Below are 26,028 nucleotides of genomic sequence, written 5' to 3'. Positions count from 1 at the left end.
CTGGAGACAATCAGGTCTTTGCAGGTACAGCCCCTGAACAGCACCGCTTTTTCCCTAGGCACAGAGGGTGGTGAACTCAAACCAGATTGCTGAGAACTTTGCCCAAACACCATGACAAAGTCCTGTCTCGCTGACAGGATTTCCTCCACTTACCATTCGTTTGCTAAAGACAGGTCTGGCTGGAGCAGGTCATGCAAACCTGAAACCAGAGAGAACATGGAGTATTCAGTGAGGAAGCAGACAGACACACAGAGGCTCTGAAGGAGAACTGGTGACGTTCAGGGTAGCTCCCCTGTCCCTTTCAGATTCACCTACCTTCTTCCACGGAAGTGTTCCCCAGCAGGATGTACTCCCCGTGCCCCCTGGACAGCACAACACCCAGGCTGCAGGCAAGAGGGGAAACAGAGGGCTTGTCAGCAAGGAGAGGTGCCATTGCCTGCAGTTACAACCCTTAATGACATTAACTCCCTCCACAGCTATTAAAGAAAAGAACATCATCGGAAGAGGATTAAGTGAGATCCGATTTCAGCACAGGGGGCTAAGGAACTGTCTGCAGAGTTATGAGGCATTGCTGGTGACAATTTTTTTGGCCAACACTGTAGGTTCAGGTCAATGATAACATTTCTGAAATCTGCCAGTTTCAAACCATTTCAGCTGGGGGAAAAAAAACAACACCCCCCTCCCTCCCCTCCACCTCACAATTTCCTTCATTTGTTATTTGCTGTTTTATAATTTTCAGTGTATAGCAATGTTGAGGTTTTTTTAAAGCCATACACCAGTACCATAAACCATATTCAGTGGAAATGAAAATTTAAGCTGTCTCATTTCTCTGAAATAAAACAACATGCTTTACCTAAGGTATAGCTGTCAGACTCTGAATTTCAGGTAAATCATAATATTCCTTTTGAATTGACCCCAAATAATATTTTAATGGCAACAGGAACAAAGAAGTCATTTATTCCTACTGCTCTACTCATGTCTTGTAGTAAGATTTATGAAGAGAAGGAACTGATCTGCTGCTCAGACTTCTGATACACTGCATTGGTGCCACAAGTCCTTGCTCACCTGAAGGGTGTGCCACTGATGTCCGTGAAGAAATAATCATTAGTGAGGAAGAGAACTCGTTTCTGAAATAAGAGAATGAATGAGTAAGAGAGACCCTCTGACAGAGCAAGGGCATAGTGGTGATGGGGGCCTGGGATAATGTCCCCAAGGCTGAGCAAAGCCAACACCTCTCACCCTGCTGGGGCTGGCTGGAGGCTGGCGTGAATGTGCAGTATTCAGCATATCCAGCACCTTGAGACTTCCAGGATCCAGGCAGCCACTCTATCTTTCCAACAAGGGCTGCAGATAAACCTTTCTTTGTCCTAGGGCTCCTGCACTGGCTGCAGGAAGGGCTGGGGGGAAGCTGCCCTCCCTCTCGCCCCCTCCAAGCACATGTGCTGGGGCCCTGCTGCTCTTCTGCTAGACACAGCAGCCCTGACAGCTTTGCACATCATCATCATCATCATCTCCAGCTGGAGGGGGGCTCAGGGGCAGATAGGAAGGAGGAGTGGAGTTGAAGGAGAGGCAGAATGGCAAACCTATCCTCTGTGTGGGTGTGCAACCAGGGCCAAGTCTCCCCACTCCTGTGGGAAATGCTGATATTCCTGACATTTGCTTTCACACCAAAGTGGGACAAAACATTAGCATATTCCAATTTTGTTAAAAAAATCAGTTTAAAAAAAAATTTACATTTTCAATTTGGAAAAAAAAGTGCTGTTTCAAATCCAAGCCATTTTGATTCGCACGCAAATATTTTTTTTCAAACTGACATTTCAACTGAAGACATTTCAGATTATTGAAAGCTGCCTCAGAACTTCATCTGTTTGCCAGACTGGCCTTTTCCTGTAGGAAAGTGTTGATTTCAGTGGAACGCTTTTCCAAAGGAGAAAAGTTTCTGGAAAGTTTCTATCCAAGCCTTATGCCAGTATATGAACCCTAATATGTTTAAAATCCTAGACCCAGTCTGAGAACGAGGTGAGAGGATGTGTGTGGGAGACAGGGGAGGGAACACAAAAAACTCAGTGTTCCCCAGGGAAAGCCATGCCTGCTCTAATCTGCTTGAGCTGAGCAGCCCTGGAAGGGGAGTGAGGCACAGAGGGCTCCAGCTCCACAGTGCACCAAGTTTGTGCTCACTGTGCTGACAGGGATGGGGGATATCATTAGTGTGCTGATGGGCATTCAGGATGTTGGTAGGTGAGGAGGTGGCACGTGGCTTAGCCCCTTTTCCCACCCCTCTCATGCATTGCCACTGTACTGCTGAACAACAGGGTCTTCTGCTGGGCCAAGACCACACAGAATCACAGAATCATTGAGGTTGGAAAAGAGCTCTGAGATCACCGAGCCCATCCTTTGAGTTATCACCACCAGCACTGAGTGCAACGTCCAGGCCTCTCCTGAACACCTCCAGGGATGGTGACTCCACCACCTCCCTGGGCGGTCCATTCCAATTTAAAATAACCCTTCCCATGAAGTTATTTCTCTTAATGTGCAGGATCTCCCAAAGGGCTGTGGTACCCTCAGAGAATATCACCTGGTGGTGTTTTGGTGGCGGTGGGTGGTACAAAAGGCATTAACCCCCCTTTTCTTCCTGTCTGATCTGATGATGGAGGCAGGAAGGCATGGAAAAGACCTGCCCACTACCCTGATACCCTTTCCTTTAGCAGGGCATGTTCTGCTCCTCCTTTTTTCCCCTCTTCTGGTGAGTGCTCAGGCAGCCCCAAGACAGCTGGAGGTACCACCCCTTACCCATGGCATGGAAAAGAAGCAGAGCCACCCCTGAGCCAAGTGGGGCTGAGGATGATGAGGCAGGACTTTAGGACTTTGCTGCATAGCAGGGCTCAAGGGAGTCATCCCCTGCCATCCCCTGCACTCTGGGAACATGGGGATTCCAGACTGGATGCTGTGCTAGGCATCCAGGCCTGGCTGTTGCCATTACCAGAGGTTTGCCACAACTTCCACCCATGTCCTCTATCTTTTGCTTTCACAGTCACAGTGCTTCTGAACTCAAGCTGTAAGAGAAGGCATTTCTGCCCCTAGAACTCCCTAACAACTGCCTCCTGTATTTGCTCCTTGTTTTTTCCTCTCTATCTCACTCTGTTCTCGATACCCTCCTGAAATCAATGTGGAGTATTTACATTTATATGGCTGACACAATCATTTCTATCCCCTTCACTCAAGTCTCCTCTCCACAGTCTGGGTGCCTCATTCTATTTGTTTCAAGGCTCTGTCAGCACTTTCTTTGTTTCAAAGCTGCTCTGCTTCATCAGCCAGCAGAGTACAAGTGGGAATTACTAAGCTTCATTTCTGGTTTCCACTCCATGTGTATTTTGATAATAGTAAAATTGTCACAGACTCAGCCTCAGTCCCCTGTTGTGCTTCACAGGGCTTCCAGAGCTGCAGAATAGAACAAATAATATCTCTTTACCAAGGCTACTTTTTGTTATCTTCTTTTTTCTCTGGGTAGGGGAGCAGAAGGATGTCTCTAAAATATTGAACTAAAAGATAGCATTGGATGACTCAGAAGAGTGTTATTGAGGGTGCACAAAGGGGTTAAGCTAGCAAAAGAAGCAATCTAGACCCACAAAGAAGAGGTCTTGCTCTAAGACCTTGATTACTTTTCTGATGGAATAACAAAGGTAATGGATGAAGGAAATAAAGGTCATTCAATATATTTGGGTTTATATAAAGTACTTGAAACAGCTTCTCATGAACTTTTATTCAAAAAAATCAGTTAAAGTGGGCTTAAATAAGATATAGAAGGAGAACCAGCTGCAGAACTGTAAACAGAAAGAAACAGTAAACAAGAGGCCATGGAGGGAAGAAAATCTAATGGGAGGAACAGACTCTGCCTTAGCAGCCCTTCTGTACAGGGATCTATCTGTAAGACAAAACAGAACATTTCTCTGCATACTGAAAAAAGTGTCTCAACAGCCCTTAAAATTAGAAAGGCTGGATGGAAAGGAGAAGTGGGTTTCATGTGAAAAAATGGCAACTGGAAAAAATAGCTAAGAAACACAGAATTGAGGGCGGCAGCTCCAGTGCAGTTGTGGGAGGGAGAACAAAATTGAAGGGACAGCAGAAAGAAGATTGGGGGCTCCCTGTTCAGAAATATCCTACTGCAGAGAATAGCTGCTCTGTGCAAAGCAACAGGGAAACAGTTTCATAATTCAGTGAAGCCCTGGTACTTGGGCACCAGAAATTATAGAAGAGTCAACAGGAACAATCATAATAGCTGAAAAGTGTGCAAATATTTCAAATGCAGATGTTAGTAATGCTCAGGAGAAGAAAAGCAAAGCCATCAACAGGTCCATGGGAGTTACAAACACCAGGAATAGAGAGAAAAAAAATGTAGGGACAAGATCTAGCAGGACAACCATTCAGAGGAAACAGAGAGGTGTCTTCAGCAGGAAATGGCCCCATTTCAGCAGTGGCTGTGAGCATTTGGTTTGTTGGAATTAATGCTGACTGTGGCTTAGCATGGGAACAGTTCAGCCAGCCACTGAAAAAAAATGGTCTCTATAAACGATGGAAAATTTTCCTGAAATATAGAAGACTTCTGGGCAGTGTAACTTGCAGGACTCTGGAATACTTCCTAACAGGAAATGATGAAAGCCAAAATCTTCGAGAGAGTTAAATAAATGTGAATGAAAAAGTACCAGTGAACATAAATGTACGAGATAATTTTGCACTGATTCCAAAGGAGGATGTATAACCCTGCCCTAGAGCTGGCAGGGAGTGTTCAAAAATCTCCATTTCACTAGGACTTTTCATAAAACATCTGCAAATATTTGCATAGAAATTTAATCCTGGACCTGGATAAAGAGAATCACATCCTGACGAAGTGAGGGACAAAGTTTTCATGAGTGGTTTTGGGTAGGGAAAGGGGGTGGCAAAACAGTCTCCAAATCTCCTTCTGCCTAGGTCAGTTCAGCATGGTCTTCACCTGTTCTAACTCTTGAAGATGTCTAATTCATTTCACAGCCCTATAAAGAATGACCAACATGCTTTTTGGCTTTGCCTGGACAAAGCAGGGAGCTGAGAGGTGTTTCCAGTACCTTTCTGAGAGCAGAATGTTGGTAGGTGTAACAAGCACTTCTAATGATGTTCCCTTGTATGTCTTTAGCACATGGGTTATATATGTGGTGAAACAATGAAATCCTCACACTCAGGAATGCTGAACATTGAAAACCACATCCCTTGTGGTTTTTCAGCATCCACTCCCCTGGGTGACCTGCACAGAAGGAGAATTTCTTACCCCTTTGTCCACAGGGACCTTCACATCCATGGAGAGGTAGCCTGTTTCCCCATTGATCATAGCACTTCTCAGCTGCAGAGGTGAACAAGTTTGCTGTTAGTGTCTCCAGGCAGGACCCAACAGGAATTAACAAAGCCGCTTGTAATTAACACACAGGGGCTGGCAGAAAGAATCACAATTGGCTCCCTCTCCTCCCCAGCTCTGTCTTGCTTCTTTTAAACAGAAATCTTGTTTGCAGTGATCAGAATCTTTGGACAGTCAAGCTGATAAGTGATACAGAATAGTAATAGTTTATCCTGAAAGCTTCTTGATATGTCTTTGTGCAAAAATAAAAGATCTGGAATCTATGAAATTGCCAGTCCCACTTACAGACTTCACTGTTTGGCAGCCAGAAATTCATTAGCACAGTGCTTTGAGAGCCTGGGAGAGGAGGAAGCTGAGAAACCCACTAACTCCCTCAGACTGAATCCAAAGATCTTTGACATTTTAAAAACTGATTTATAAATTATAAGCTGTATTCAGCACCACTTCTGAGGGGCAGCAAAGCAGCTGTTTAGCACAGAACAGCAAGAATATATGAGAGCAGGGTAGGCAGTGAGAAGACCACTTTATTCAACCCAGGTTCCAAAGGTAAAATGTAATTTTCACAGTGACTCCCAGCCTCTTGCATGAAAGATCCAGGAAATTTTTCCACAAGTACAGAGGTTTGACTTTAGATCCAGCCTGCCAGAGCATATCAAGTCCATTGCTTCAGGCTGGATAGAAGAAAAATAGGTGGGAAGTAACTTACTCATTCACAAATTGTTTCCTTATTTCCAGAAACAGGCCTCCATTCAGGTGCTAGCCAGTCTCAACTGCATTGGCTTTATAAGGTCACAGTTTTGTTTATTATGGCTGTTTGATGTGGGTTATTTACAGACCTAGAATATGAAGCTCATGTTTCCCAAGGCCCACATCTTGGAAATGAAAACACTGACTGGTACTATTACTCCTTTTTGGCTAAGAGTGTTTGACCTTCTTCCAGAGCCTCAGCATACTCTCTGTTCTGGTCTGACAGCCTGCAGGATTTGCTAAGGGTTCTGGGTTTAGAATCAGGATATCCTGAATTGGAAACAAGGATCAGCAAGTCCAACTCCTGGCCCTGCATAGCATCATCCCCAGGAGTGACACCCTGTGCCTGAGAGCATTGTCCAAATTCTCTTTGAGCTCTCTCAGGCTGTGCTGTGCCCACTGCCCTGGGGAGCTGTTCCAGAGCCCAACCACCCTCTGTGAATAAAACCTTTTCCTGATACCCAGCCTAAACCTGCCCTGGCACAGCTTCAGGCCATTCCCTGAGTGCTGTCACTGTCACCACAGAGAGGAGATCACTGCCTGCCCCTCCTCTTCCTCTCTCAGGGAAGCTGCAACTGCAGTGAGCTCTCCCCTCAGCCTCCTCCGGGCTGAACAGACCAAGAGACCTCAGCCACTCGCCTCCAGACCCTTGACCCTTCTCCTTTTTGCCCCTCACACTATAAATATCCCTGTGCTGCTTTACAGGCAAGCCCTTGCAGCTGCCTGGCTGCAGGTTGCACCATTGTGCACCAGTTGGTGTTTTTCAGACAATGCCAACTTGCCTCTCCTGGATTGCTTTTTGCTGCATTACACATCATTAGCACTTGGGCATATTTTTCCAGCCTGAATGTGCTGCTTATCAGCATTGCTGAGATTATACTGCAACTGATGTGGAGTCTGTCATTGATCTAATACCATAGCTACAAATATGAGTGTTGAAATGTTGGCAGCTTTCTGCTGCAGTGGGTGTATCTTGAGAGCCTCTAGACTTGCTGAAGTCACACTGCAGATATTGCTCACGTCACTGAATGTCTCTGCACCCTCTGCAACCTTTCTCTCTTCTGGAAGATGCAGCACAGGAAGACAAAGTGGCTTTTGTTTCTCATGCTGGTTTCATGACTTTTTTGTCCCCTGGATAGTTTTACTCAGATTGCCTATGGACAGAAACCTTACACTTGGTATTGTATTTGCATTCAGGTATTGTATTTGCATTTGTCAGTGTCAGTTGGTCAGACTGACTTGGTCAGGAGCCCACTAGCCAAATAAACATGAGAGCAAAGCAGATTTCTTTCATTTCCTAGATTAATTTTTTTAACAGCAAACTAGAAAAAGAGGTATAGCTCTAAAAGGCATTCCAGTTAGAGAGAAAACTGCAATGGGAGTGAAGTCTTTTAGGAGATCAGTGAACCTACAACAAAGCTGCTGGCAACTTGTATCTTGGTGGTTCCACTGCATGTAAGACCTCTAATTTTTGTCTTGCTTTCCACATTACATAGTTCTGCTGTGTTCCCTCTCTCAATTTGCCGCTCTTCCCCCTCCCAAATTCCTTTGATGCTGCCTTTATACTTGGCCTACACTAGTGGCAGTAGCTACTTTGATCCCCTTGCTGCTGTGTTTGTCCTGCCTGTTTAAGTGGATATCTGTAAGCATCAGATCCGTTTATCTCAGCAGTCTCCCCTGTAATCCAGAAGCATGTGTCTCTCAGCTAATTCTATCTTACTCCACATTCAGGTCTTATCTTTGTCATTTAGGTATCCATTTCCTCCTAGTTCTGAGTAAAATAAAACCAGCCACATAAAACCTCTCTATATTCTCATTCTATCTGGGGTCCTAGGTGTGCAAAGCAGCAGTGTGCAGCTGTTACAGGTGTAGACTGTTTCTTCTTTATCACTTGTTAATGATTTTGCTCAAAAGACAGTAGAAAAGAGTTTCACTTTTCTTTTAATCTTTTCCCTCTGGTCAGTTACTGCTCTCAGTAACTCCACACCTGTGCACTAAGGTGGTTTCTGAAATTCTTTTGCCCAAGTCTTTATCCTCTGTGTTTATTACCATTGGTGACTGCAAGCTTTAGTCCCCTGATGAATGTACTCCTTGTTCCTGATCTCATTAGTGGAGTGGTTCAGCTTTATCTCACACACTGCACGTGTGGGTGACATCACAGGGCACTGCCACACTCCTAACCTACTCTGGCTTTGTATTTAGACAGCATTAGGCCTTGTCTAATGCTAAGCATTAGGCCTTGTCTAACACACAGACTGGCTCCCTGGAGCGTCCTCCAAAGTGCTTCCTTCCTCCTCCCAGCACTTCTCCTTCTTTGTTCCATGAGAAGGAAAACTCATACTGGGAAGGAAGACAAGCCCTTGGTAGGGGAGCTTCATGCTTTCTCCTCCTGTAAACCACCCATCTCTGTTAGTCAGAGCCAGTCAGGCACAGAGAAACAGCAGGAGTGCCCCCCTCACCTTCCATACAGGCACACAAAGTAGTAGAAAGAAGGTGCTACAAGAGGCTAAATCCACTTTCTGACACTCACTATTTCATCCCGGTCTTCCCACTCCACTTCTGAAAGATCTACGCTGTTGTAGTTCGGTTTAGGCTTCAATTTCTTTCCTTCTTTATACTGGAATTAAAAAAAAAAAAAAAAAAGGAAAAAAGAAAAGAAAAATATTCAAGTAAGTAGCTACATCAATTCCTAAACCAATCCTTTAAGAATTTGTGTGTTAATTTGAAAAATAGGGGTGTCTCATTTATTCTCTGGCTAGGCAGGCAGAATTTGTGCAGTAGGCAGAATTTCTTGGTGCCATGTCACAGATTTCTTTACTCTGGCAGTGAGGGGCTAGGGAAGTCACCGTGGGACAGGCAGGAACACAGCTAAACTTACAGGCAAAGGCTGTGGCCTCCTTCCCCCAAAGAGATCAGTGCAACACCCCTGCATGCAGGAAATCAGTTTTTTCCCTGCAGCTAAGAGTATAATCCCATTAACATTATAACACCAGCAGATCTTTTCTGATTGAGTCAGGTTTAACTGCACTCACGGGAGACTTTTCACCTAAAACCAACTGACGCAAGAGGGCTATTCCCCTGATCTCCGGGTGAGGGAGAAGGCGTGAATCGCACTGGGAGAGGCCAATTGAGGCTGCAGGGATAAAGCACCAAGGGCTGTGCCTTGCCCCGCCCTGGAAACACTGCGCGTCCCTTCTCTTCACACACTTTACCTTTACAAGAATGTAAAATTTGGTGGACGATTGGTTGATGATTTATGACCATGATTTATATTTTTGTTTGGTTTTTTTGGGGGGGTTAGTTCTATGTTTTGGGGTGGTTATGAAATGATGATGACAGTTATTATTGGTTTTGATACTAGGAAATATAGAGGAAGGTTAATTAAAAGTGTATTGATGATAAATGGCTTGGATAACGTAGAGACATATGGTTTAATGTGCCTGTGGTGACCCTGGCCAAAGCTGCCTTTCTGAAGACAGGGCCACCAAGGGGCTTCAGAGCAGCTTTCTCTTGTGGTGACCACACTAATGCTGACAGCTGTGAGCACGTGGATTTGTGCTGACCAGAATCTGTCTGAAATCTAAAATCATCCTGTGCTGGATATCTCAGCAATGAGGCCAGCTGGCCCTCCTGCTCCTGGGTGCCTGTATGTCAGAGCTGGTGGCCTTCACAGCCCAAAACCCCCAAAGGAATCAGAAGCAGCACTGAAGGTCCCTGTGCTCAAGGCAGCAAAGGGTCTCAGATGCACAGCCCCACGTACCAAAGGGCGGAGGTCGGGGTGTGAGAGGATGTAGCCGTTGTTGGTGTTCAGGAAGGCGTAGCCATGGACACCCAGCTGCAGAAAGAGGCATGACAACAATCAGTGCTGATCACATCCAGGCACCACCAATATTGAGAAATATTTTCCTTTTAAAGGTATTGACCAGCAGAAAATGGAATCCATCCCAAAGCAGGTATTTGTCTGCTCTGTCTGTGCACAAAAGGATGTGCAGGAAAGGTGGTCTGTGTACACATTCAGAAAAATATGCTCTCCTGTCTGACTGTCAGCATGGACAATCAGCACCCAGAGGCAGACTGAGCCCTCCACAGCAGAGATGCACAGGAAATGGGCAATGATGGGGAATATTGTAGCTTAAAAGCTTTTTAAGGAATAGCAAAATTTAGTAAGAGCAGACACTGGCTGACCTGATCTGTGAGAGATTTCCAAGAGAGCAGTTACTCAGCTCAAGCCCATATATAATGCGAATTCCAACTACATCCTGAGTTGCTAAAAATCTGCAGATAGCCTGTGCTTGCCAAAACATTAGATGTCTCAAGGAAAACAGCAATGAATAAAGTTTCTATCTTAAAAAAAAGTTCCAACTCTATTCCTACAGAGACAATCCTGGAGGGATAACCTAGGGAATGGAGAAGGTAACTAATTTACAGTCTGTCTGTGCATTCAGGGAATCAATTCTGTATTTCACACATCTCAGACCAAAACCTTGCACCATCTCTATGTGAAGCAGTTTTTTGAAAAAACACACTTGGCTTAACTCAGTGTGGCAAAAATGAAACCAAGACACTGGATCAGCAAATTTCTTTTTTGGTCCATTAAAGCTGAAATTTCTCAGCCCACTAAAAGCACAATCATTAATATATAAGCTCCAGAGGTCTGGAATGCTGGAACTGGTCCTTTTGGAGCCCATGTACCAGGGAATTCAAGTTGAGGACCCTAGGTTTCCAAACTGGTCTGGAGTTGGAGGAGTTTCTGAGAAGATATGTCCTGCTGCTGATATAAAGAAATAAAAAAATTTTCCCCCTCTCTTCCCGGCACTGCTTGGAGGAAAGAACAGTGACCCTTCTTAGTCCAGAAGAAAACAATTATTGTGTATCTGTCCTTTGAGTGACATGGGGAAAGGGAGATAAAAAGCCATTATTCTTATGCAGAAATCATATAAAAATTGACCCAAAGCAGGCAGCTTTGCATGCTGAGTGCAGGCACCCTGACACTCCCAGTTCCAGGGTTGTCGGCAGGATCATTTCCTACAGCTGCCTGTTAATGGTCTGCCCTGCATCCATGTCTGGAGGCACCACAGAAATTCACAGCTTCTGACAGCACTTTCAGTCCTGTGAGTCTTCAGCAATCAGACTTTGGACAACTGCCTCACTGGTAGTAGTTGTCTGATAGTTATTGAAGAGAAAACAAAAACTTGAAATGTTGGCTCAACTTGCCAGATTTCAGGGTGGTCCCTGGATGTGCTTGTTGACTCCTGACTGAACAAAGGGTCACTGCCTGAAATTTACAGCAGAAACCAAACCAAACAGTACATCTCTGGGGGAATTTCCTATGGATGAACATTTTTTTTTAAGATACATTGAACACAGAGCTAATGGAAAGTTTTCTGACTAACAATTCTGGAGAGCAAATACTCTATCCAGGTACAGCACAAAATGAGTGAGAGCCAACTTTCTGTACGCTGTCCTGCCAAGAAACCATCATGCTGATCTGGAGAAAGGAACCTCTAGGCATGACAGGAGAGTTGGCTCTCCACAATCCATTCAGCCCTCAGCTTTTCAGCTAAGAATATTGACAGTGAAACGAATACATTTTTTGCCAGCTGGCATGGCAGCTCTTGTCCACTGGGAACTGGATATAAAACTTAAATTCTTCTAATACAGGCTGTCATCTCTGAGGGATTTAGGTTGGTGACCATCAGGATGCAAAGCTTCTATGACCTTTTGCCAACCTACTGGCTCACCCAGTCCTTGTGTTGCTGAAGCAGCCTAAAAGCTTGCAGTAGTGAATGATTTCATATGTGCTGTATGGAAACCACACACCACTACATCCAACTCTTCCCTCAGGCTCACAGTTTTTCCTACAGAGCAGCAGAAGTGATTTTTCAGTCATGCCCATGGAAGTGTGAGTAGTGACTCTGCAGTGCAAAGGAACCAAGTGCATGATCTCAGTCTTACCTTGTAGCGTGGAGCAAGTTTCAGCAACTCCCTCAGTGGTACATCAGAGCCCACCACACCCAGAAGAATGCCATGGGATCGCTTTAACAAAAAGGAGAATCCATTTTCAGAAGCAAAACCTGGGTAGTTTTATATCTGAAAACACATTATGGTCTGCCTAGTAGTTTCTCACCCATCCCTCTAAGCTTGTGTGAAAGTGGTTATTCAAAACCAATTAATATACTTCAAAAAGTCCACAGAGGTTATTCCACTGTTTATGGAGAAGAGTATTTATACTCAACAATAATCAGTATTCACTGTTGTGATTCAGAAGGAACACAAAATCACTGAAAACAAGTTTTGAGGGCAAACCCCTGCATTCAGTATGTGTAAATAGCAACAAGGTCAAGAAAATAATGCAAACTGACAACATGAATAGGTTGGGCCAACTAAATTGGGCCAACTAAATCAAATGCCAAATAAAAAACTGTTTACCTAGAAAAAAGGAAATCCCCCCTCCATGGCAAGGGGATTTGTTTTTTAAATAAGCATCTGGAGAGCACTATGGAAAAAATACACACAGGCTCCCACTGCAGTGCTGTGCTAATGCAGGCTATGGCCAGCCCCAGGTGGAGAAGGCACACAGTCTCTTGCAGGACCTGGGTGAAGCATTTAAACCTTGTACAGCACTGATAAGTTACCAGTCTCCTTTTTAAAAGGATGCTGAGAAATTAGAAATGCAACAGAAAAAAGTGTCTAAAGGGTTTCTAACCTCAGAGGAAATGCCCTTATCAAATCATCAAACTAATCCAACCTTTTTAATCCTATCAAAATAGACAGGTTTGATTTTATGGCAGTGTAGAAGATGCTTCCCTTACTAAAGAACTTACTAAAGGGTACAGGCTTTTTAATCTGAGGAAACCATTACGACAGGAAGGTGAGATCAGACAAATTAAAAGCAGAATTTAGACACCAGTTTTTTGCTGAGAGTTAAAAACCACAATAGAGAGAGCTTGGGCCTGGATGCCTTTCTTAAACAATACTTTTGCCAAAACCAGGATATTTGGCTCATCTGTGTGAGATGTAAAGGTCTGCAATAAAATTCAGACTAGACAAGGTAATGATCTCTTCCAGCCTGAAATTTCAAGGTCTGTAAACTAGGCTTGGTTTGAAAATGGAAGGGATAAAACAAGAAGCATCATATTTATGGGGTATTTTAAAGAAATCACAGACTATCATTCTGACAGATAAATGATCACCCATTCACCCTGCCAGAGCTCTGCTGCCTTCCCTGATGGCTGAATGTTTGTTCAGAGGCCCTTTGGCTTTAGAGTCCCACAAAGCTGTGCTGCCTCTGCCTCACTCACCGTCTCGTTCTTCTTGCTGAACACTGGCATGGCCACCGTCGTCATGAGCAGCAGGCTCTGGGCCTGGGATGCAAAGAGCTGCCAAGAACAAGAGGAGAACTTGTGTCAGCAAGTGCAGCACCCCAGGGAGCATCAGGGCAAGGAGCTGCAACTCCCAAGGACCCCAGGTGTGCAATTGGCCAGCTCCTTGTCTCCCACTCAGGAAACAGATGGCAACACTTTTAAATACTCAGTGTCCAAGAGGACTGTGGGATGGATGCTTGTTCTTGTGGAGTGATGAGGATGGGATGAAAGCCAGTGAAATGCACTGAAGAGTTGCTTTAATGAAGAGACAGGAACCTGAAGAAGTGGTGGCACAATTTGTACCCACCACTCTTTGTGAGTGTAGACATGAGCACTTATACAATGAGTGCAAAAACCACCAACACAAACAGCACAGAACAGAGAAAAGCAACACAAATATGAGCAAAACCACAAACAAGGTATACTGCAAACATATGAATACCACAAATGAAAAACACCACAAATATTTAAATGGCACAAATACACACAAAGCCTACTTATATACACTTGTTACTCAACCATCTAAGCTCAGGAAAAAGAGACAAATAATTATCCAAACAGATACATCACAGTGAGCTATCTCTATGAGGGACACAGGACATGCATATGTAATGGGATAAGAGGTGTTCCCAATGCAACAGAGGACAGATGCTCTAAAAGCACGTGAGAGGAGGTAAAACAGGCAAGTCATGTGCAAAGGAGTATCCCAAACACACCCAGCTATCAAAAGATTCTCATCCTTTACTGCCAGTAACATCACTCCTTCCATCTCTCATTTGGGTGAGTAGCAAGGCAAGAAATGACCTCCAGTCCCTACTACAGAGCATGCTGAGAGCCATAAAGGAGCAAGTCAGCAATCTAATCACTTGGTGGAGATTTGCACTTGGTATCTTGAGCTACTTCTCTGGATAATGTTTTGTGGAATCTTCCCATTTACAGCAACACTCACACTAACACACAGCAAGTAAGCTTCTCTTGCACTTATTGGACATGTGGAAAAAGAGATCAGGTGAATTAAGCCACTGCACAACACAGACAGCCCTACCTACTCAGAACCAACAGCACAGCTCCCCAGTACATCCAGCATTTCCTCTCTTCTTGACAGTGCAGGAGGAGCCCCCACCCCTGCAGATGTACAGGCCAGCTGTGGCTGTGAAGGCTGGCACTGACACACTGACTGGCACAAGGGACACAGCACATGCACAAAACACAGGGTGCAGTTACCTCCTCAGACTGTGGCAGCTGGTGAAAGACATGGATGAACACACAAATGAATACATGAATGGAGGAATGAATCAAAGACAGGACAGGTTGGGACAGAGGAAGAGAATGGCAAGACAAGAGGCAAGAAACAAGATGCAGGAAAAAAACATGCAGCAAACAAATGCTCGTGGCTGCCCTGCGAAGTGTGACTCTATACACAAGTGTCAGAGGTGGCAAATCTGCTGATAAAATAAACTTCCTTGGTAATTAGTAGCATTTCTGTAGTAGAAGGCTTTGACAAATACACTCAAGTACTAGGTTCCAGCCCTCATATGGCACAGCTCATGCAGCAGAAGATACCCCCATATCATCCTCACAGAGCCAAATGTGTTCCCACAGGGCAGGCCTGAGACAAAGCAGGGGGCATTGGGAGTGATGACTGTCTGGTCTTTTGCAATGTGTCCTTTGCCCACAGGGCTGGGCTCAGGACCACTGTGGTGAGTTAGGTCTTGCTAGTTTAAGAGTGAGCCTGCTGCCTCAGCTGAAATCTCTATCTTTGAGTAGCAAACACTTTGCAGTTAGCTACTGGGCTGGGGGAAATCAGTCTCTGTGACCCTACCCTGAGCCAAGAATGATCTATTGTGTGAACAATCCTTTAGAAGGCACCCTGCTTGCACAGAAGCACATCTTAGGTGATGTTGTGCCTGTGTGATTAGTCCTGGGCCCCTGAGTCACTGCAAATTCATGTCTGAGTCTGCACGCACACCTCAGCTCCAGGAGCAAGCAGAAAAGAAATATTGTCTGTCTCAGTAGAGCCAGAGACCAGTAATTTCTATCAATCAACCAACTCCTGGCTTTTTAAACCTAAGTTTCAGGGCTTTCTTTGGGGTTTGGCCCATGCTGGGGGTCCTTACCGCACTGTCCATGTAGGCTTCGGTCCAGATGATGTCGTGGTCGTGGTTGATGACCATGGGCCGGCTGAGCACGTGCAGGTACTCCATGACATTCTCCTGGACATCTGCCAGCGTGGAGATCTGAGTGTAGTAGCCTTCACAGAGAAACAGAGCTGTGAGTCACTCTGCTGACACATCTCCCCTGTTTCTAAAGGAGTGCAAAGCTAGAAAACTGAATGTCAAAGGCTGGGTAATCTGCTCTTTGTAAAATGAGCCTTGACATGCCTCGTATCCAAAAGCACCTGTGGAAATCTAGTTTCAAAGCAGTGGTTCTGTTCTTCCAAAAATGCTGAAGCAATGTGCAAGATGAGAGTCTTGATATAACCAGATTTGTGCAAAGCAGATGCAAAATGTTGCTTTGGGTGTCAGGAAAAACCTTCCACTGATCAGAATGTCTTTATTCTGGAAGGCCAAACATATGCAAGCAAAGGTTTTCACCAGGCTACCCACCTGCCCTGCCCTATTTTATATTAAGATAAAATTCCCACTTCCTTTTCCAGATTTTTTCCCAGCACTCTTCAGTCTGCCTAGCTTTACATTCAAGGGTGGCAACTACTTCCATCTACACATTGGAAGCAGAATAAAAAGTGCAAGTTACTTATTTCCAAAGCTTTGTCCCTGCAGCTGGACACAGAGCAATCTAAAACTACAACAAGAGTACAGGGGAAGGATGTTCTCAAGTTACCAAAAGGTCCTCAGAAGTAGCTGCTGGTTAGAAGTGCTAACACAGAGTAATGTCATAAGGATTATTGTGTCCTGCTTCTCACCACAGGCACTGGTTGCACTTGGTACAGGACAGACCATGGCAGATAGATGGAAAACTTTCCAATCACCAGGAAAACACTGCCATGTGGAAGGGCTCATGTTCTGATAAGCTCTGCGGTGTGCAAACAGATTTAGTGTGCTTTAAAACAAGGACCAAAAAGAGTTACACAATGCATTGAAACAGAAGAACCAAAATCAGGGATCCCTCTGCACAGCTCAGATCTGCTCAGTGAGAATGCAAGTGCACAGAGCACATTTTTGTTACCTGGTTATTCAGAAGAATGCATTCTGACATTTTACAGTGAACCAACAGTACCATGAAGTCTCTGTCACGGATCTCCTGGCTGAATACAGAATTTAAAACCCAGGGGTTTGCTTCATTTAACAAAACATAAAAATATCATATGTAACTCATAGTGCTAATTAGATGAATGCTTGAGCCTCGAGCATCCCCAGCTCACAGACATTCTACAGGCCAGCAACTCTCCTGTCAACTGTTTTCAGCAGCAAACGCTCCCATGCATTTCATGCTCTGCTGGAACCACTGCTCAGGATGGAAAAGTTTGTACCTGACACCCAGCTTCAGTTTTCTCTTCCCTTCCTTGTTTATACAGGACACTGATGTAACCAGCATTGCTGTCTCCAGAGGCCAGGTCATGCTCAAACGTGGATGGCTTTTTTCCCTTTCCTCCTCTGCTCTTGCAGACTCTGACAGTGCTAATTTGACTATTTAACTGGCCCCAAATGCACAGAGGTGACTCACCTACTGTGGATGGATTTTCTCATTCATTTAATTTCATGCCAGATAGAGAGAATAGTGGGTTTGGGGTGGGATTAACAAGCTATTTTGGTATCTCAGTGGAAATCACTTACACACGAAGAATTTGGCCAGAATACAGGGGTTAACCTGCAGACCTTGTGAAAATTGCTGTAAAACCTTTAAAGCAGCAATGTTTGTTTTATGTCTCAGCCAAAAGATGTCAGGCTCTCTAACAGAGCTTTGGACAGATTGTCAAAAGCCAGCAACTGGGACACAATAAGCACAGGGGACTTAGGTGGACTACAGCCAGCATGAATCTTGGTCACAGTGTCCCTTGGCAGGGTGACAGGAAAATGCGGTGGCTCAGCATGGAGCACTTGTGTTAGTTGGACACAGGCACACTTCACGTGGGCCAGCAGGGGCTGCTTTTTCCTTAGCTTGTCTTCCAAGCAGGGGCTTGTGGGCCCCAGCAGTGGTGGGTGAGCCCTGGAGGGGTGCAGGGAGGTTGGGCACCATTCCCACACAGCACCTTTGTTGTTGCAGGCGATCCATTTCACGTTCGGGGCAAAAGTGACCTCCCGTCCTATGAGGTACGTGAACACCCGCACCTAGGAGCATGCAAAGACAGGAGAATGAGGCTGCAATGTGCTACCAAATCCAAAAGGCTGAAGTTTGGCATCCTCTTGTCCACTGGTGTGAACGTGGTGAGAGCAATAGCTCTGCCTTCACACAGAGACAGGAGCCTCTCGCACCATTTGTTTCCTGTTTTGTGGCCTGGAACTGAATTTCCAATTACAATAAGCCCAGAAAGCCAAGCAGCACCCAGGATCATCTGAATAACAAAGCAAAAGTGCAAATTCTGTTTGATTTTATGACAGCAGCTCTGCCAGGCACTCGGCAACCACATGCAGAGAGGTTTATAGCTCCCAGGAATCCTTTACCCAGGGGAACAGCTGGCCACATGAATCATTTAGAGAGAGCTTTACCATTTCTCTTGCATTTGACCACCAACAAAAGAGCCAATTCTGAAATAAACTGTTTTAACAGCCCCCTGCTCTGGTCTCTCAGTAGGCTGCTTCTCTCCCTTTGTGCACTGCTGCTAGCTGGGATGAGGTAAACAAATAAATCAGGAGGGTTTAGGATGAGCAGTGGTCTATTACATTTTCACAGCCAGCTCTGCTAGTGCAAGCCTGTAATCACAGACATCAGAGTAAACAGGGCTAGAAGGCACCTAGAGGGGCTGCTTGGATCATTCCTTGGCCACCATAAGAACTTGGAATAGGCAAACCTTTTCTGAACGGGACCAGTTATAAACAGTCCTACATGGAATTAAAACTCTTAGCAAAAATTGGTTTTTAATTTTGAAATACTCAACTCAGTCTTTATAATCTCACCAGAAGAACATTTAGATTGCCCACAACTTTAGAAAACAAAGTGTATGAAAAAGAAAAGCTTCCCTGACCTAGAGATCTGCATTTATAACCCTCTCACCTCAGAAATCACCACAGCAGGCTCCCGCCTGGCTGCTTTGTCTGCATTTACAGTCAGGTGTCCATGGGTTCTCAGGTACTGAAATATGTGAATGCTCAGCTTTGCCTGATATCCTGGCTCATGCTCTCACCCTCCCAGCACAGCAGAACAGCCCCTTTCTTTCCCCTCCCTTTCCATTTCTCGTTTCCCAGCCAAACCTTCCGATCGGGCCAGTTGTATTTTTCAAAGACAGCTTCATAATCCTCCACGGCTCCGTCGGTGATCAGCATGATGGCTTGGTTACACAGACCTCCTTGGCCAGCATCTCTGAACTACAAACAGAGAGAGAGCACTGCTTATCCACCACAGGCTGGTTTTGAGGAACTGCACTCTATTTATTCACAGTGGGCCACATCCTGACTTCCACTTGAAAACCCCACACTGCTCAGAAAGATGATTGTGTTCGCATGCTGCATATAGATTTTTTATTTATACAGCCTTGCCTGGCACATGCAGACACAGGAGGCTTTGCAGAAGTAAAATAATGAGGAAAAAATAAGTGCTGTGGAGGAAGGGTGTGATTCCCTGCTGCTTCACATCTTGCATAGTCGCATTAGTTTATGCAAAACAACTATGGATTGACCATAAACACAGCAGTGCTGATTTGACAGCAGTAACTGTCACTTTTTATGGAAGAAAATGTGAGAGGAGTGGGAAATCAGACTCATTATTTCAGGATGAATCCATCAGTCAGCCAAAGAACAGCAAAGAAAGGCAGGAGCATATGAAAAAAGAAGGCTACTGCCATTGGAGCTGGGAAAGGTTATGGACGTGCCAGCTAGAGAGGCCATGGACTGACATGACAGATGACCTGTTATTTATGCATAAGAGAGATTCCAGGCAGAGCAGAAGTGCACCAGGACTCTGGTACAAACACTGCCATGCTCCCAAGGGCACCTGCAGAGGTGTTGGACAGATGTGCTCCTACAAGCAAGCCAGACCTTGCCTGTCCAGCCAGGGAGAGCCAGCCTTGGAATGCTGCCTTTCTCCTGCTCCATGTGCTTCCCATGCCCTCAGGTACCTGCTCTGGAGAACTGAGGGCCTCCTGCAGCACCAGCACAGTGCTAAAGCCAGCAGCAGAGGCAGCTGAGGACATCCCAGGGACAAAACTGAGCACTTGGCTGCAGCTGCCATCTCTGTGGCACTCTGTGCTTCTCCTTGTCCTGCCTCTCACTGCTGCTATGCTCTGAGAAGGAAAAGTCTGATCAACAGAGGAGGGTGCAGAAACTGATGCAGAGCAAAAAAAATATGGAAGAAGGAGAGACAAAAGCTCTCCTGCTAACAAAGATTAATGAGAGGCAAGAGCATGAGATGAGGAGTATACAGAAGACCAGCTGAAGGGTGATTAAGGTTACATCAAACAGCAGCAATTTAAACTGGAGAGGATAGTTATATCTTATGGGAAAAAAGGTATACAAGTGGCACAATTAATTGCAGAAAATGAAATCCTTGGATGGGAGAACAAGAGCACAGGCCATGAACTGGGAGTTATTAGATGTTTTAGGGTTCAACTCCCACCTCCTTTAGGGTTTGGTAACGCTATGTTATGACAGACAAATGCCTTTCCAATGTGGCTGGTCCTGTGGTTCCACTGCAGATTAACATCATGACCATGAATACTGTGAAGCCAGTTCCAAGCCCAGATTTCCCCAGTAATTTCACCACTCATTATGAAATTACTGGGCTCAGTGCTAATATCACCATAACATCCCCTTCTGCCACCATCTGTGTTATCAGTCCTGTCTCCTCCAACTTCACACAGCACCTGTAACTACACTGTTACAGGTGTAGAAGAATGGATTCAACAGCTTCTGCATGACCATAGGTACAAACCCTCTCTGGCTGTGCCCCTGCTTGTATCACTGAGCAGAACCAGGACAGATAATCAGGAGTGATCACAAGGATGCCATCACAGGGACATTTCTAACCAGCTGCTCTCAGGTGAAACATCTCAGGGAAATACCAAATCAGGATGAGGTGTTTGGATGTGCTCCTCCTCTCTCACGTCCCCACAGCAGCACATTCAGAGGGGAGACAGGCAGTAAAGGCTGAGGGTGTACAACAGGAACAAGCACAGGATGCTCTTAGCAAAGCAGAAAAGCAGGTGAGAGCCTCATGGGATTTTGCTAAAGACCAGCAGGTAGGAAAAAACCAGAGCCTCAAGTGAGCTATTTCTAGGACAGAGATCAACTGAGTGCAGATTAGCAGGGAGAACAGACAGTGTGAGTGTCCATGAGGGAGACACAGGGTGCAGGAGATGCTGTCAGAATGAGGCTCAGATCACAGATATAGGAACCTTGTGGTTACGAAAGCAGCTTATTCCTAACTGTTGCAATCTACAATATGTCTGTTTGGATTATTATTAAATTAACACTTAATTAAGGTCACCCACCATTTCATCAAACTACTTAAGATCTCTTCATGAAGCTTACTTCAGAACTCATAATTCTGAGATACTGAGAAATTGGATGTTATATCAGAACCAGCAATCTCCTAATTACAGGAGTAGATGATATTTTCAACAGGGAAAATGAGATCATCAGTGTCATAGAAATGGAGATTAAAAGGACAGATTTAGAAAACAAACGAACAAGAGGTAATCCCTGGTTTTTAGGTCCTTTGTGACTGGCTGCAGCTGTAGCAAATGATCTGACAGCATTTGCAGCAAGCTCTGAGCATAATTCCCTGCTCTGACTGAAGTCTCAGGAGCATGAAAGAAGGGGAGATGAGGAATAACATGTCCACAGAAGAGATGTCTGAAGAATTGCAGGCTAGAGCTGGATCAGTGAAGGAGGCACAGAGCTGTGTAACTTCAGTCACGTTGCCAGGACTAAGAGGCATGATCTAATTAATTCAGGGTCACAGTTTCCTGCACTCCCTTGTTTGCTCATTGCCTTTTACTCTGCAGTTACAGGCTGGCACAGAGCTCCCAGTGAAGAGATTAGAACCATCAGCATGGCCCAGAGATGTGCAGGCAGGCGTGCTGATTATGTGCATGCCTGACCAGGGGACTGAGCAGCCCTTCTCCATCTCTCCTGCTCCATTATTTATGCAGACCTGCCTCTGGAATGGCCTCCAGAACTACTGAAAATTCAAACTTGGTGGAAAGCATCTCATGGGGAGAAAATCAGCAGTAGACAAGAAAACAAAGCCAGTGAAGGAGAAACGAGAAAGGGCATTAAGCAAGATAGCAGGAACTGATAAACAGGAAAGCCTGAGCTTTGCATATCCTGAAAAATATGCTGTAGAATCTGGGTCCATAAAAATGTGACTGGAATCAAGAAACAATTTCTAAGTGTTCAGAGAAGAAGAAAGAAAGGGAGTAAAAATAATACAATGCCAGATGATAAAAATCAGAGGAAGATGGTCAGGCAGAAATGCTCTAGAGCCTCTGTACTTTATCATAAAAAGGAAAGTATTGTAATGGTTGGGTACTCACTGAAGTGATAGGAAACTAAGAAAAGAATGAATGAATTAGAGGCAGGGTCACAAAGTGGCAGGGTTAAAGAAAATACTAATTTAAAACTTTTGAATAATCTGTGCTCAGCATGAAGGGAAAGAATTGCAGAAGGCGTAGCTGAACTACTTGCCTTATGGGCTGAGACCTGACAGGGACTATACAAGATCCCAAAGGATGAAGAGGCAATCAACAGAAAACACAGAAAATGGATGGATAAACCCTCAAACATCTAGCATGCTACTAGAAAAATTAGTAACACATGCATCTTGTGAATGTAAATCAATAGACACAAGTGAGAGGCCACAAACCTTTGCTTACTTAAATCAGCACACAGGTTCATTCTTTTTATGGCACCAGTTTGCTCAAGTTACTCAGAATTTTATGTCTCACTGAATCCAGTCTGTTACCAGATTCATCACTTTTTTCCACCTATAGCCATTTTGGAATGACCCACTCAATTAACTTCAACATTTATGTGATTCCTGAGATCAGCGGTGAGTCAAGGCATGACTAAATCAGCCTGGTGGTAAGAGGAAACATCCTTCCAAGGTGGCCTTGGAAAGCAGAACTTGGCTCTTCTTGTCCTCTACAGGGTGGGAAAAGCAACAGCTTTCAAAATACTTGCTCTGAGTGTATCCTGAGAAAGGAGGACACATGCACATTGGAAAGCAGAGGCAGTGGCTTGAACACAGAAGAGGAGGGTGGGTACTGCCTGGGGAGGGATGCTGCAGAGACACATCAGCTGAACAGGAATTAACAATGTGACAGTGCCTGAAAAAAAACTGTAGCTGTTGTCTTATGTCCTGTTAAGAGGACTACGGTGTGTAAAACAGGGAAGGCAATTATTCTGCTCTGCTTAGCATCTGATAGCTCTCAGCTGCAGCACTCACACACTGTTGGGAGGGTGGTGGAAGCAGCTTGGAAGCAGAACAAAGGGGTATAAATCCTGCAAGAAAAAGGGGAGAGAACAAGGCAGGCCAAGTTTGTTGAAACAAGGAAGAGAGTAGTGAGACAGATGAAAATTTAATAAATAAGAAAATACCTCAAAAGATAGCACTTAACACCTGAGAATTTTGAAGCACTTCATAAATGTGTGCTTAAGACCATGGCTTCCCTTGGATGCATATTTTATTGAAACCCCTTGGTTTGTGGCTAAATTGAAATGCAGAGTTCAAGTGGTTTATTGAGCATGGCAGAGAGGGACAGGGGAGTCTCTGGCTAGCTGTTCTCCTGAAACTGATCTGCAAATTGTGTCATAGATTAAAATATGCCCTGTCTCCCCCAGAGGATAATGGAGGAGAACAAAGACAGGGAGAGATTTGTGCTCTTCTTCAAGCCCTCTTTGCTACTCATACCTCATTGAGTGGGTCTCTGCTGGGCTATTAATTCTGTAAGCAATTGGACTGAGGAAAATTACCAGGGAAATTTTGCAGCCACTTTCATTACAGATATTATTACTGGTTGTCTCTTGTAATCAGCAAAGCCTGTTTCATCAGTGCGATGCTGCAATTTTCATTCTCCTGTGTGCTCCCGTGAGCAATGACAGGAGAGCCTGAGGAACAGCTGAGAGTGGGAATTTTGTCTGATGAGAAGGGGGTGGTCAATTCCACCAAAGTTCCCCCTTTTGCTGACTGTGACTGCACAGATTTGTTTTGGGGCACACTGACTAAAATCCCTTTCCTCTTCTATTACTGATACACATCTAAGAAACTCGAGGAGATGATTTCAGAGAGCCCTTAAACCCCATGAGCACTTGACAGGGGACACCCTTTTGCCTTAAGCTGTGCTACTTGCAGAGCTTGGGGTGCTCCAGCTGCTGATATTAAGGCACTCTGTTTCACACATTTCTTTGGTAACAAAGATATTGATTTATGGACAGCCATTTCATTTCCTAGGCACAGAAAGAGCATGACACCTTTCCTCATCTGCAGGTGCTCAGTGCCTGGGCCTTCTCCCCAGACCCAAGCTGATAGCAAAAGGCATGAGGGAAGCAGTACTTCACCTTGTGAGTGAATAACAGCAGAAGGTTCTGTCACCACTGGGTGCTGCACTGTCCAAGAGCAATCTCAGAGCTGTTCAGAGCTTGTTGAGCAAGACAGACTCAACAAGAATCAAGATAAGTGATGACTGCTGAAATTGTTGACTGCATTTTTTAATGCTAAATAGAGAAAAGAAATAAATTCTTTACCCACCAAGGAGTTTGTTCTCTATTACTGCAGTGGAATCACATTAATCCACTGGGGTGCATGGGCAACACTCCCTGGAGGTATTTTTGGTTCACTGTTTCAGTGGAGGACATATTTTGTCTCAGCTTTTAAGGCCCCTTCCATCCCAAGCCCTTCTATGATCCACAAGCCCACTATATACAGTGCCATGAGAGGATGGGGGTATTCAGATTTTTCTTGGTCCTTTTCCTTGTTACCATTCCTTAAGAAACAGAATTAAATTGTATGTTTTCCTCCAGGCTACTGAATTTCCTATTCAATGAGGCAATGAATAATTTATGGTTCTTTTCAGAGGGATTAATTCTCCTGTACCTGTGATTTCTTCCCCAAGCACTGACACTCAGCAAAGTGACATTGAAATAAATCTGAAGAATAATCTTCCATGTCTTCATTGTCATCACTGCTCACTAATAACATTACTTACAACCAGAACTGTGGCCCTCAGCAATCAGTTGTATTTTATTGCCACCATCTGTAAAGGTGCCTGGGCAATGCCCAGTTGTGGGGCTCATTAAGAAAACTCATGAATCCACAGTTTTGCCGGCTCCTGATGCTTCCTGGGCAGGGACTGCTGGCTGTGGACATCATGCACAAACCAACACTTCCCCTGAGATGGGTGAGCCCAGCACACTGCTTGTGACAAATGTGGGATCCACGAGATCAGCTCCTGGCTGCTCCTCACTGCAGCAGCCTGAGGGATGTGCTGATACTGGGGGAGAGGAGTGCAGGGCTGGGCAGGGACACTCAAGCCCCACACCAGCACCAACTCTTACCTCTCTCAGGATTTTGAAGGACTCTGTCAAAGCCTTGCTCACAGTCCCCACTCCTTTTGCCTGCAGTTCCTCCACCAGCTGCTTGAAGTGCTGGCAAAAAGAGAAGGAAGAAAACCAGGAATGAGTTGCAGGCAGGGTGTTCCCTTTGAGCAGGGCAGGAAAGGGTAGTCCAGAAAGGCTGTGCCCATGCAGCTCCAGCAGGACTGCATTTCTGTCTCTGGACTGTGAAACACTGAGGATCCATGTAAGATCATGGAAGGGGCAAATCTGGGAATCTGACTTGCCCTTATCTGCTCCTTCAGGAAAAATAAAACATCCTGTGCACCCAAAAGCAACAGCATGGGGAAAAAGAAAAAATTTGAATGCTTGTCTATGACTTAAGCAGCACTGATCTGCTTAAATTAAACTCTCTCTGCAAGATAGTGTTTAGGATGTTTGGGAATCCTTTGGGAATCCCTGCAAAGGTATCACCCTTTGTAGTCATACTCTGTGGCCTAGGGCTAATCTGGGAGAGAAATCTAATTGTTGAAGGCATACAGGGATGCAGTAATACAAATTAAAAAAACTGAAAGAAGGAAAATAAAACAGAGAGAAGCTAAAAATACCAGTCAGCCAGGAGGGTGGTGGAGCAGCTGGACACCTCAGGGCTGCTGAACCCTCCTGGATCAGAGCAGCAAAACCCTTCCACTGAGAGGGCTTGCTAGCAGTCCACCCTGATGAAGGATCAGGCCAGGCTGAGAACATATTCACCAGGAAAGGACTGATTGTTCTCATTTTTGAGGGCTGAGGATGTGGGGTATCTAAGATGGAGACCTTTTGCCCTCTGCACACAGTTTTTAATAAGGCAGCCTGGGCTAGGTCTGCT

General features: G+C 45.0%; 1 protein-coding gene across 1 annotated transcript in view; it reads right to left on the bottom strand.

Annotated features, from left to right (window-relative positions):
* Positions 1-26,028, bottom strand: part of CACNA2D4 (calcium voltage-gated channel auxiliary subunit alpha2delta 4) — a 119,972-nt gene that overhangs the window by 74,863 nt on the left and 19,081 nt on the right. Inside the window, exons 10-21 of the mRNA XM_074538901.1 lie at positions 25,164-25,253; positions 18,864-18,977; positions 17,705-17,783; positions 15,612-15,745; positions 13,432-13,509; positions 12,086-12,166; positions 9,891-9,965; positions 8,661-8,747; positions 5,300-5,371; positions 1,066-1,127; positions 316-383; positions 154-199 (exon numbers count right to left, since the gene is read on the bottom strand). Of these exons, the coding sequence (XP_074395002.1) occupies positions 154-199; positions 316-383; positions 1,066-1,127; positions 5,300-5,371; positions 8,661-8,747; positions 9,891-9,965; positions 12,086-12,166; positions 13,432-13,509; positions 15,612-15,745; positions 17,705-17,783; positions 18,864-18,977; positions 25,164-25,253 (986 nt within the window). The remainder of the gene's footprint in view (positions 1-153; positions 200-315; positions 384-1,065; positions 1,128-5,299; positions 5,372-8,660; positions 8,748-9,890; positions 9,966-12,085; positions 12,167-13,431; positions 13,510-15,611; positions 15,746-17,704; positions 17,784-18,863; positions 18,978-25,163; positions 25,254-26,028) is intronic.

This window comes from Zonotrichia albicollis, chromosome 4, assembly GCF_047830755.1.
Source record: "Zonotrichia albicollis isolate bZonAlb1 chromosome 4, bZonAlb1.hap1, whole genome shotgun sequence".
NCBI classification, from domain to species: Eukaryota; Metazoa; Chordata; class Aves; order Passeriformes; family Passerellidae; genus Zonotrichia; species Zonotrichia albicollis.
This window is presented reverse-complemented; position numbering and strand designations above follow the sequence as displayed.